We start from the raw sequence: 13296 nt of genomic DNA on the forward strand, positions 1-13296 counted from the left end.
ATGATTGCTGGTTATTACACATAAACTACTGCTCATTGTCCACGTCATTAGCCACAGCAGCAAAAACAATATTTAAACTGCTACTTTAGAGGAGAAACAAAGCACAATCAACTAATATTAGTATTCAGTGTATTTCAGTATAAAAAAAAATGCACATGCTCAGATGTTACCATGTTATTGCTAGAAGGTGATTATATTGTTATTATATAACTTCTAGCTCTATTTTATTACTAAGTAGTGCTGTCAACCAATGCACAGTTTGTTTCCACACTTCTTTCCTAATTATGTAAATATCAATATTACTCAAGTATAACCACTGTTGACAGAACATATTACCTAGTTATTACTAGGTATACTTTATTTAAGTGTTAATAACTTGTTATTTCCATATTATTACCTTCTTATTACCCCTCAGGAACCACATTATTACCAAGCTGTAATAGAAAGTGCCACCACAATATGGCTGATGACCAAAAGACTTAATCAGAAACAGAGCAGACAGTAGAAATATATACATTTCATTGTATACCAGACCTGCACAGAGGCCCCACATAGTTTGTGGGGCCTCTGTTGCAGCTCATGCTGTGCTTCTTTGCCTCTCTGTCAGCACACACTTCACACTACATTTCCCTTCTCATCAGGGGGCAGAGGGAGAAGACCAGAGCACAGTACAGCACGTAAAAGTAGAAGAGAACATTGTATCTGGTTTTCAAATTTTCCTACTACTCCCTATAGTAATTTTAAATAAAGATAAAGAGTTAGAAGTCTACCTGGGATCTTCTCTGGTCCCTCGGAGAAAACCAGCTCCACTTTACCATAATCTGGAAATCTGGGATCTGAATTGACAGCACAAAGGAGAGAAGTGCATAAATGAGAGCCAGAACCAGTAAGATGAAAGTTGCTGTTAGTTTGCAGCTCTCTCGGTAATTGTAACATGTTTGGGGAAACCAAATTATTGGTCTAAAAGCAGCATGTCTAAATTAAGTTCAAGCTGAACCTCGCAGATGCTGTGCAGAGTAGAGGAGTTGCTGTTCATGGGATTTTTTTTCTAGGTCTACCTTTGTTGGCAGTCTCCATGTCCTCTTTTTCAAACATCAGGTTGTAACCCTGTACTGCTCCCGTGTGAAACTGCACCCGGAAAATAACCTCACGCTCGGAAGTCACCTCACTTTTATGATAGCATTTAATCTACAAGAGACAAAACAAACAAATGTCACGATGAATACAAAAGCACAGATTTTGCAACGTCTGAAAACACAGTTTGTTGTTTTTTCCCCTACCATGATGTCCCCTTTTAGGAGCTGCGCAGGCTCCAGCATGATGCATACACGGTCTCTGTGGCCTGGACCAATGTGACTTAAACAAAAACAACAGAGAAGTCTGTCGCATGGAGCCAGAGTGTGGAAGCAATTACAGATATTTACAGAAAGCAATAACTAATTTAAATTAACATTAAACTAACTAAAACAGAAAACTGCTTTAAAGCCTTCCAACATACTTTGAAGTAAACTATTATGTTCAAATTACTGTACCACATGTGTAAGCTACTTACTAGACTCCAGATGAATACACTGCTTGCATTCCCTGGTAGACCTTGATGTAAGGACAGCACACTATATATAAAAAAAAGGACAAAGTGTTTTCAAAATGTTAGTCACAGGTTCCTTCTTATCAAGACCTCGAGAAACCAGTTAGCTAAAATATTCAGGAGACGCTTCCTGGCTTGTTTTGCTCACAGCTGAAGTGTGATAAGCTGCTGCTGTGAGAAGGGATTTGAGCTCCACGATGTGATGAAAACCTTTTTGTTGTTTCAGCAAAATTAGTGAAAACAGCAATTAACGTGTACACACGAAAATGCGCATGTGTGTGTTCCCATGGTTTCACTTGGAACTGGGAAGTTCATTTCTTCAGTTCTGTTTATGTAAACAACCTCTATCTGTTTGAGCATGCTTGTGAGAGTTGGAAAAAGAGAGACACGGTTCCAATCAGACTCCACTTTTGTTTACCCCTCGAACTCTGATGTGGCTGTCTCCGAATTCCTTTCTTTGTGCCATGCTAGAAGTGATGGTATTTTCTTTGAAACTATATACAGTGATAAACAATATGCATTTAACCTCTTGCGGAGTTGAAATCTGGAATCCCATGAAGGATGACGCAGTGCATGAACAAGGGGGAGGCGTTGATCTTCATGGATCCGCTTAGCAGGCTGTTGAGGATCCAAACATACCTGAGAGGAAAGCGGGGGTGGATATCAACATTATACAAGACTTTGTATTGCTTCAGTGATTTAGTATTACATATTCAATGCGATGGGGGACTGAAAAGTGAGATATAAAAAGAACAATGTCATTGTTCATTGAAGCCAAGATATCCTGTCGTTTAGCCACTACAGTCAGTCTCCAAATGTTGGTTCATTCAACACCCATAATGCAACTTGATAATATCTTTTCATTACATTGACCTTGCCTGGTAAATACCCCTGATTATATTACAGACCTTTCTGTAAAAAAAGATGTATTTTTCACAGGTAAAGTGATATCGCTAAGATATTTTTTCCAAACCTGACAGCACTTCAGCATTTTGGAAAAACAGGCTTATTTGCTTTTTTTTGCAAGGTGAGAATGGCACATCAGCTTTGCTTATGCTAAATATGTGGAAAAAAAAAGAAAAAGAAAACGGCCAACACGACTCTGTTGAAATAAATCAGAATCTGCTGTCTAGCATCTCTAGAAAACAGTAACTGTCATCATTACTGTTTATCACTGATAAGCACAGAGACTAGGCAGAAATGATAAACCAGTTTTGCCCAAGAGCCATGAGTGCGAGCGAGATATGTAGGTTTAAGATTACATCAGGTTACCATGGGATCCTATTAAAATGATAAACAATGACTAGCTGTCAGCTCAAAAAGTAAACAAACAGCATGGGGACTGAATGAATTGTATGGTATCAGCTGGGTCTGGGATCTGATTGTTTGGATGGAGACGTGGGTCAATGAGGAGCCAAACACACTGCTAGAGCTCTATTACCAAACAGAAGGGCGTGCTTATGTTTTGGGTCTTACCGCTTCTGTGAAGGTGTCATCAGAGCTGAGACCTTATCATCGTAGTATTTCCTCATGGCGAAGCGGTCCAACGCCTGGTCAGCACTTTGACAGAAAGAGAGAGACACGTAAAACGCTTTAGGTAATTATGACTCAAGAGAAAGATTATACTCTCCTCTATAATTGAATAGTGTGGACTGTAACATCCAATTAAGGAAATGCATACATACACAGAGACAGAGACACACACACACACACACACACACACACACATGCATGCATGCATACATGCATAGACAAGAGGGAAAGTAACCAGAGAAACAGAGGATTCCAACAGAGAGGAAGGGAATGCCAGCTTTAAGTAAACACAGAGGGGGAGAGGAGGACACAGAGAGGCCAGAGTGTGTGCGCAGCTTAGCTATTCAGACAGACCTAAAACCAACAGGCTCTGGAGCCCTTTCACCAAAGCTCTGTTACTGTCATCGGCCATCTCGCTCATCTCCTCCCCCCCACCCCGGAATCTATTCCTTTGTAAATCTGTCCCATTGTGTTTTCCTATCTCTTTCTCTACCTCTCTTTTGCCCCCTGTCTTTCACATTCACCTTACTGCAATGGTATTCCTCAGTGGGAAGTGGGAAAGAAAAGTGCTAAGAAATGCACAAACTGTCTGAATTAAGAGCCAATATATGGCCATGCCACACTGTCTGCTGTGTGCAGAAAGAATCTATGCAATGCCATATCAGCAGGTCATGTCAATAACAGCTCTTACTTAAACCTTCGGCACTTCCGAATTTGCTTGCTTGGTCAGAAAATTATAATCCGTTTTCTTCATGATACATTGAAACTGACACTGTGGCTAGAAGGCATTTAAGTAACTAACATGTTTCTAAGTTGATTCACGCAATTCAATACGGGGTGATTCATTGCTTAAATTGTGTGGCTTTTCTTTGAATCGGAGAGAAGTGACTTTTCTTTTGACTCACTTTCTGATTCACATTAACCCGAAATTAAAGGAGGTGAATAAACCCCTGGTGGTTGGTTTGACATTGCTTATCGTCTACAAAAACATAACATATCGAGTCTTCGTGAACTGTTGTGGTTTGTTGTTCATACTGCTTCACCACCAGAAGTGAGCGGTCGCACATAGCATGACGAACCATGACTTCAGAGCAAAAAGAAAAAAAAAACATCATTTATAGTAACAAAACATGAGAAGTGTGTTGGTTACCTGGCTGACACGTCAGTGAAATGCACAAACGATGAGATGACAACGCCAATTCGACCCTTGCCACCCTAAAAAAAACCCCACACAAAACAAAAAAAACAGGAGATGATTCACTACACACGCAGCACCAGCCTTACTAAAAATGAAACCAAAGCCAAAAGGCCCCCCACAGTCTTCATAAACACAAGTTCCAGCCAAACGAACCGTATTGTCCAAAAGTCATGAGTCACCTCTCATTTCTTTTATATCTTGCTTCCACTGAGCCAGACTTTTTTTTGGTAAAGATTAAATGTTATTTTTAAGATAAAATGATTTAAGGTAGTCTTGAGCAACATTTCTCCAGGCTTTCTGGAGGTCTTTGAAAGCTTTCCTTTGGCTATTTGCTGCTTATTCATTTTCAGTCCAGTCATCCAGTCCGTGTACTTAGCTATTTTCAGATGAATGTTTTTTGTTTGTTTGCCAACCCATTTAACACTGACCTAAGAATCATTCAAGTGTAAAAATGTACCAACTTAAGGGGTGAACCAGTGTAGTGTCTACACATATCAGACAACTTAGCAAAGGTCTTTAACTTTAGATACTTTATTATTAGCAAACTGCCAGGGATAACACAGTTATATATACATTAATAGTGTTATAGCTTATAGCTCTTTGGAAAGCTGATCCATCTATTGTTTGTCAAATCCTCATCAGAAATGGTCTCTGTGGATGAAGGGTGGCAGTCAAGAAGCCCGTCTTAATTAAGGCAAACAGAGAAAAAAGGCTGAGGTATGCCAAATTGCACAACAACCTAACAGAAAATGAGGGGCAAATTTGAGATTTTTAGTTTCATCTGTTGTACGCAGGTGGCCAAACTGCTGTAGAGTGAGTGTTTACAGCAATCTATGAGGCATGGTGGAGGTATTTTCAGGGTGTGAGGCTCTATTTCAGCCAATAGTGTTGGGGATCTTATCAAAATTGATGAAATTATGACTGCAGAAAAATACCATCAGATTTTGATTCATCAGATTTTGATCAATTATCTAATACCATCTGGAAAGCATCTGGTTATGCTTTACCACACTGTAAATGCAGTAAAAGCATACCTGAAAAATACAACATGGAACACTATCAGTCATGGAGTCACTTCCCCAGAACCCCGACCTCAATATTACTGAAACAGTTTGGGATCATCTTGATCGAGAACATCCAAAAATGAACTTTGACCTTTGTCCTTCAAGATGCCTGTAGAACTATTCCAGAGGACCAGTAATAGAAATTAGAATAAATTTTCCCCAATCGAATTCTGGCTGTGTCAAAGAATAAAGGTGGCCGTAGCAACTTGGTGACATTCAAGTTTGTAAGAACTGCACAAACTCTGTTTTTTGTTTATTTGTTTGTCTATATATTGTATTTCCAAGCATTTTTGCACATATTCCAATAAATCACTGTACCTATTTCCCATTTTCGTAACAAAACATTAAAATGAACAGGTGCCTTGAGACTTTTGCACCACACTGCAGAACCACATTGTTTATTTCACATAACTGTTTTCTGCTTATTTTGTGTTTTTCCTTTCTTGTTTCACTGGTTTGCACTTACCCAGATTCCGCAAACATGTAAAACCACATTCTCATGACAGCTGGTGGACTGTTCAGTAGATGTTAACCAAATCTGATCAAATCACAGTCTTAAACTGTTATTGTTGTTTATGTTTTACAATATTATATTTGTATAAAGGTTCTGTCGGTGCTCACCCTGCAGTGTATAACAACCACATGTAGCGGATCAGCATTAAGCCAGCTCTCCATGGCCTTACAAATGGTGCAGATCTTATCCAAAGGTGGAGCATGCAGGTCAGGCCAACCTGTATCCAGGGTCTAAAAACAACACCATTAGACACACACACACACACTCACTATCTCTCACAACCACAAGACTCATCCTCTGTTCCTATGCTTTGCAAATCAATAATATCTTGCTCATATTAGCTCACTAGCCTGAGTTAATCAAGTAGACTGACAGAGGTGTACAGTTGCGCTATTTGAAGTAAATGCCAGATGCCTTACCTTTGGGTTCATTCTAGAGAGATCTTGTCTTTTCTCTGACAGGTTGATGATCTAAAGAAAACATAACACAACAAAGCACAAGTCTTAAAATGTTGTCTCTAAGATTTCTACATTCTTCCTTAACAAGAGTTCTTACAAATGCATGAAATCACTCTGGGATCAAGTCAACATTACATCAAAGCCCACCACCTTTCAACACAGTTACAGCACTTTTCCAGGGGAGAGCAGCAAATGGACCAACACTGACCAGGTAATTGTCTGCATGCTTGGACTTGAGCATACGCGTGACATCCTTCAGGTTGTGTGAGTAGATCTCCTCGGAGCACCCCCGGGGGAAGGACACAGCTATGATACGCTCTGTGATATACGTAAGGTCGAGTTCGTATCCCTCCTCCATTATGAATCTTTGGCTTTCCTGTTAAAAAATATCCAAGCAGAGACACAAGAGGAAAAATCCCTTCAGTCTCACAGCACTGCAGGTGACTCAAGTCAATATTTGACGCTCAAAGTCCTCAGCTTGTGTCATTGTGTACATGTTCTCATAGATAACTTTAGGGAGTGACTTCAATGCCAGATTGTATGACACAGCATACTGTGTTTACACAGCAACGGTCAGCAGTGTGTGCCACAGATACTATACTCTCTTAGACAATACAACATATCGCAATCTCTTTAACCTTTTGAGCACGACAGATAATTAACTTCTCTGGACTGCAAAAAGACACACAGGAGAAGACTGGACATGAGCAATCTAGGAGCCGCAGTCAGTGATCCACAGCAACAATGACAAAGACAAAGAAAACTTTCAAAGAACTCCGGTTGAAACCAGTTTCTGTAAATCCCTGAGTGACGGCGTGTCCCTGTGACCTCATGGCCATGAACTTCCTGCTATGGTGGTCTAGGAAGAGCCAGTCTCCCACTGCTACTCAACACATCCCACAGACTCTTCTCTTGCTCTCTTATATCGGTATCTTGGTACGGCCTCTTTGTCACTTTGTACAGCTCGGCAGCGAGAGAGTAGCAAGTTATTGCCAATTGACCTCATAGTCATAAGTTAGTGTGGAAAACCTAAATCCTGCTTGGTTACAGAATTCTGTCTCCTGCTTGTGACAAGAAATTTTCAAATTAAAAGGGAGTAAAATCGTTCCAAAAATTACGTTTTTGATTAATTAAAGTCTTCAATTCTTAAGCTTTGTTTCTTTCGTTCTTCATGTGCTCTTACATTCTAAATTAAAGCCAGTACTTTCAATTTAATTTCCTATCAGTGAAGAGTTAATTAACTAAGATTTGAGATCTAGATTTTTTTTCTTTTTGGAAAACTGTGTTATGTAAAATTTTATAAACAGAAAACTGTCTGTAAATGAAACCAAATCCCAGGTTAAGAAATGATTTATACTCCTGTCTTGCATTTGTAGGAGACCACTGTTCAACAGAATCTGACTCTTCTTTTTTTTCAAATATTAAATTTTTCACAAGCACACTCACAAAAACAGAAGCACATTGCTAAAGCTGCCAAAGATATCATCATCGCTCTTCTTGAATGAACCCGGTTGTTTGTTGTGATTAAACGATCCTGTCGAGAATGCGTCCATTAATTAACTCTGAGACGACTGCAGGCTACAGCCCATCACTTTGAACGGGCACAGTGAGGGAGCCATAAATCAGGGACAGTGTAGCCATGGCTTAAATGAACCCTCAGAGCGGAATGAAAGAGGCCATGTGAAGAGGTCATCACTGGTAGGGACTGTGCTGTGTTTTTGTGAGTGTGTGCGTTGGTGGAGGAGGCGCTCAGGTCCTCAGGTCGTTGAAGCTAATGACCGGGTTAGTTTATTTCCCTAGTGACTTTAAGGAAAAACTGTTGACTAATGGGAAATTAATGAACAGAAAGGCCAGGACTTAGGCTCTGCGTCAAGGGCATGGCAATGGGAAGAAGGCCCCGTAATATTTTGAAAGTGTCAAAGTACTGTGCTAACTGTGTGGAAAAGGTATCAACTTAACCAAAGAATGATACTTGCTCAATTTTCTGCAAGAAGCAGTATAATTGTATCTTAAAACATAACTCTAATGTGTTCCCTTCTTCTTTAGAGACATAACTTTTAAGTTCATAAAGTAAAAAAAAAAATGAAGCTTTAGTCTGGCTTTGTTCAAAAGTAAAAAAAAAAAAAATCTGCACATTTTCCAACAAAAAGCTAATAAATTTTTAATTATACCACCAAATTGAATAAGACTAAACAGAGTGAAAAAGGAAAGGTTTCCACCCAGTTCAAATGGGCGGAACCCATCTCTAAAGATGTGCAAATGTAGCCAGTATCTAAAAATGAAATAAAGTAGTATTTGATTTTTCATATGAAACATTCATGTGCAGTGGCACTGCAGTAATCAGCATTTTCCTCTCACTTCTCCCACCCTTCACTCAGTCCACCGAGAGCAGCTTGCCCCAGCACGCACTAAAGATAATTGGTCTTTAATTTGCACTGACTGCTTTTGTTCCTGGTTTGAGGCACAGCATTAGCTCACAAAGACAGAATAAGCAGTACCAAGGAACTCAAATCCAGAGCCCACCCATGGCACTGTGAGAGCAAGGCTGGTAGAGGAGTGCGGGAGACGGAGAGAGATTCGAGGTTGCCAGGTTTTACGGTGAACAAGCTGCAACAGGTTTACTAAGGTCAGGATGTTGGGGGATTAGGGTGTGTCTGGCTCCCCAAGCTCCAACCCTTGCAGGTAGGTGCTTGACTAGGCTGCATTGCTGCTGTCAGCCACGTTCACACACGCATGACCATCACTTAGGACTCATTCCAAATGCCTTTCTTACCTGGAACCTTGCTGAAAATGAATTAATCAAACATTCCTTTATGAGTAATGAAATGTTGAGGAGAGTACGGTGAAGCGTGCTGGGATGAAGGCCTCTTTAATGGGCCACACCCGTCACCTGGCCACCACATGGAATCTTCCACTCTGCACGAGCAGGTGAACCATGAGATAAAAGAAGCGGCATCGTGGAATAGGGCATAAAAACCAATGAGGACCGTCTTTGTATCCAGACATGGGCAAGCCCTGTGGGTTAAATTACAGCCTGATCATGTGAGCAATGACCTCATGACTGTTTATTTTAAAGTCTATTGTGGTAACAAGAGTTGGCAAAAACTTTACATACTTGTCACTCACAAATAATAAGACTCTGCAGAGCCTCGGCAACTAAACTGATTTATGTGGAACTTTGTGATTAAGCTGTCTACAGCATCCCTAACTGGATTTTCCATTAGTGAATTTAATATGTAACGTAATATGTGCACAAACTAGCAGAAGAAACAGGCTTGTTGAGATTAAAGAAAGAAAAATGTAATTTTCAAGTTTAGGGTGAATGATGCATATTATTTTTTTTTCTGAAAACATCACTGCTACAATGACAAATAAACCCTAAGCTTTAAAATATGTGCAGGATATGCGATTTTCTGAACTAATCAATGCATTATTTTCTTGCTTGTAAAAGCCTATTGAAAATATGACACATTTGCATTACAAGCCATTATTAGAATCCAAAACAAATCGGTATTACCTAACTAAATTCCCCAATGCATAATCAAGCGGATAGCCTGCAAATCACTAAGAAACAAGATGAGACGGAGCGAAACAAAAAAAAAACAGCGCACATATGAAAGCAATCAGGGCATCCCTTCCCCCATTCACACTCCCAAATTGGTTCTGTTGGCTCAAACTTCAGTCCTGTGATTGACATGCTGCGGCAACAGCCTCCATTTTTGAGACCGCTCGAATATTTTCACAGGTCAATTAAACTGAAATGATGGGACTGAAATGAAAAAAAAAAAAAAATCATCGCTTGCTTTATCTGGTACAGAGTGAGCGCAGCCTCAGCCAAAGTTGAGGTGATAAACCTCAAAACTTCCCAGCACGCAGAAGTCCTCTATTAAACACCTATGGAAAAAGCAGGTACACATGCATAACACTGCTGTCTCTTTGGGAGAATTTGGAAAGATTAACAGCCTTCGAAGCTGTTGTCTGCAAACCTGAGTAACACCTAAAGTGCCATAAAATGCTTCAGGAAGTCTGGCTGCCTGCAGGCTGCTGCCGGACAAAAATGTTTTCCTACACTGCATTTAGCTTTAATTCTTTCTTTGCCCTCTCCAGCAAGCAGAACCCATTTGTTTTTTCTCCCTCTGTCGTGTGGCTGGAGTCCCCTGATAACATTTAGCGATTACATCTAATGATGGTATCTAATAACTCTGATACCATCAGCTTCACCATTCGAAAACCGCCATGTATTCATACTTGGCGTGAGTGTGGCACCATGCTGTGGAATAACATGCTCACAGAGACATGACAGGCTTTAAGAGCCCAGAGAAGGACAAGGCCACAGTTTGTTCTGGCCTTTTCCTGTCAGGGGCTCTGTATGTTTATGCTGTGGCTTTGACACCCATTCACTGCTGAAGGACTGAAATAAACAAGCTCTGAGAACTATTGAAAAAAGCCACAGACGTGGATGCAGAGTATTTTTAGTACGTTTATTTTGTAACTCTGGAACTCTAGCATGTATTTGTCTCACATTTTCACGAGGCATTTTGAAGGAAATAAAAATGACAGCCTTGGCTTTGAGCAAATCTGTGCACCCAGAAGGCTCCTAAAGCAGTCCCTAATTACCATTTTCAATCCCAGGGTCAGCGTGGAATGTGCTCCAGAATGGATTACGTTAGCACTCTCCCTTTTTCTATCCCCTCCACCCTCTCTTTCTCTTTAAAACAATTTTTGCCACTTTATTGCTTTCATACTCCAGGTCTCCTCTCTGTTTAATGACTTGCACATGTACAGAGAGTGGTGCTGTGACAAAATGAAATGCCCCACTGCTCTGTCTCCTGCTGGGATCACAGTGTTCTGCTTACAGTACACAGTCCCAACCCTCTGCCAACCCACCTGTCCAAACGACACTATCAGGATCCCCATTCATGTGTTGCTCTGCCAGCCCTTTCTAAGTGCCTCCTATTACCAGTCATGCAAAATAATAATAATAACTCTTTGTGTTTCTGACTCATTTCTTTTCGCCTGGAGGGTTAGATATTAGTCATGCAACTCTAAATTAAACCAAATCTCGGAAAAGTTCAGCCTGTAAAATGCTCACAACAACTCACCAACTAGTTGCAAGAGGGTGTAAACGCAGGAAGACGTAGACTCTGTACCTGCTATCATGTAAGGACACTTGTGCATGTCATCAACAAAGGCTGCCTGAGAATCATAGCCTTAAGGCTGCACATACCATGCAGCAGCTCTAGCTCAAAAGACAGACAGAAAGAAAAAAGACAAACTTTCTTAATCAGTCATGTCTCTCGAATACTTGTTCACAAGTACAACACCCCAAACAGAAAGGTAGGCCCTATCTCTGTTGAAGCTTTCTGGACTACTGGACGCAAGTCCTCCATAGTCCCATATGTTTCACATTATAAAAGGTCTTCAGTAGACCATAGCCCACAACAGCAAGGAACCCCAAATTATAGCTATTGCAGAATACAATCCACTGGGGTAAACGTTTAAAAGCTAAAAAAGACTACTAAGCCTGACTTTAGGAAGTTTCAGTAAAAGGCATTTAAATAGTTCTATTTAAAAACATGATGTAAAAGTAAAGACATTAAAACAATATGATCAGAATGAATGACTCGCTTGCCTGTTTTCAGAATTTTTACACCAGAGCGCGCACACACGCACGCACACCCTGTCTCTAGCCAAAGTAAATACAAAGCATTGCCCTGTTTTACTCTGTGGACGACCTCACTGCAGTGTGACTGTTGAAAAGTTCTCCACAGAGTGGAAGTCTCATCCCGCTTTTTAAAGCGCTAACCAGCCCCAGTTAAAACTCCTGTCTTCTTCTGGCGAACTGTTTCGGGCAACATGCCTTACCTCTTTAAAGTTAAAGCGACGACTTTTTTTCTTCTTCTTTTCCTCCTTTTTTAAGTAAGTTTAAGCTGTAGAAAGAAAAGGAATATGATAAAGTCCGGAGTCTCAAAGAGCCCTCAGCCGTCAAACAGGCTTACTGCGGGCTGGGAGGCTCATTTTCCTCTGCTGGAATGCGCTCTCTGGCTATTCGGAGTTTGCTTGGACCCAGGGGCTCCTTTCGCTCCTTTCTGTCACTGCTGGTAATATAATAAAATCTTGCTCGTATCCTGAAAAAAAGGGAAAAGCTGCTGCTGCTATTTCTCCTATGCCTCCAAAACACTTCCTCTAGTCCAGGCTACCGCTGCAGCCGCCACAAGTCCTGGCATGGGATAGTCCTCCTACCGCTCCGCCGTGGGTGTCTGCCTTCTTCCCTCCCCTTTCAACCTACCTCCCCTCGCTTTGGCCTCCTCCCTCTGCCCCCTTCCATTTGTTTGTTCTCACCCTCACTACTCATACACAGACTTTAACTTCCTGCCACCCCACACCCACATAATCACCTTTCATATGGCTGCTGTACAAGTAAATACATATTCATGACATAATGAAATATATAATTGTAAGAAATTATAACCTACCGTTTAAAACCTTTAATATATAAGTAAGTTTAAATTAGGCCACAACTTTTTAATGTTTCATAAATGCACATTTTATTTCCTCAGTAGTTCAAAGGTGTATTACGAATATTCAAACCGTAAGGTTTTTTTTTTGTTTTTTTTTAGAATAGTCACTTTATTACATTAACATAGACCGAGTTCAAATTACACATATAAGGATCTCCAGTGGTCCAAATCAACCTCCTTCAGAAGGTAAATCTTGGGTCTTTCATGATATCTTATGCAATGTTTTTTATTTATGTAGTTTATTAACAGACATTTCAAGCCACCATCAATCAACTGAAGAGTAAAACTTCACTCTCAATCTGTGTAAGATCAAGGGTAATATAGTGAGTTGCATTTAAACAGGGATCCCAGAACAACTTTAGCATTACAATCAGAGTCATCCTTATAAACAATGCTGTCTAGCTAGCTTCTCCTATGCAA

General features: G+C 40.4%; 1 protein-coding gene across 2 annotated transcripts in view; it reads right to left on the reverse strand.

Annotated features, from left to right (window-relative positions):
- LOC146497711 (tensin-3-like) overlaps window positions 1–13206 on the reverse strand; it is a 33853-nt gene extending 20647 nt beyond the window's left edge. Inside the window, exons 1-11 of one of the 2 annotated variants that reach the window (XM_085141834.1) lie at window positions 12221–13206; window positions 6564–6731; window positions 6317–6367; window positions 6005–6127; window positions 4272–4336; window positions 3065–3148; window positions 2115–2227; window positions 1553–1613; window positions 1281–1356; window positions 1059–1188; window positions 771–836 (exon numbers count right to left, since the gene is read on the reverse strand). In XM_085141834.1, the coding sequence (XP_084997960.1) occupies window positions 771–836; window positions 1059–1188; window positions 1281–1356; window positions 1553–1613; window positions 2115–2227; window positions 3065–3148; window positions 4272–4336; window positions 6005–6127; window positions 6317–6367; window positions 6564–6713 (919 nt within the window). In that variant the 5' untranslated portion in view covers window positions 6714–6731; window positions 12221–13206. Of the gene's footprint in view, window positions 1–770; window positions 837–1058; window positions 1189–1280; window positions 1357–1552; window positions 1614–2114; window positions 2228–3064; window positions 3149–4271; window positions 4337–6004; window positions 6128–6316; window positions 6368–6563 lie in introns of both variants that reach the window. The other variant, XM_085141835.1, reaches the window with a different exon arrangement.
- Window positions 13207–13296: the final 90 nt, after the last annotated feature.

The sequence above is a fragment of the Neolamprologus multifasciatus genome, chromosome 18 (genome assembly GCF_963576455.1).
Source record: "Neolamprologus multifasciatus chromosome 18, fNeoMul1.2, whole genome shotgun sequence".
NCBI lineage: Eukaryota > Metazoa > Chordata > Actinopteri > Cichliformes > Cichlidae > Neolamprologus > Neolamprologus multifasciatus.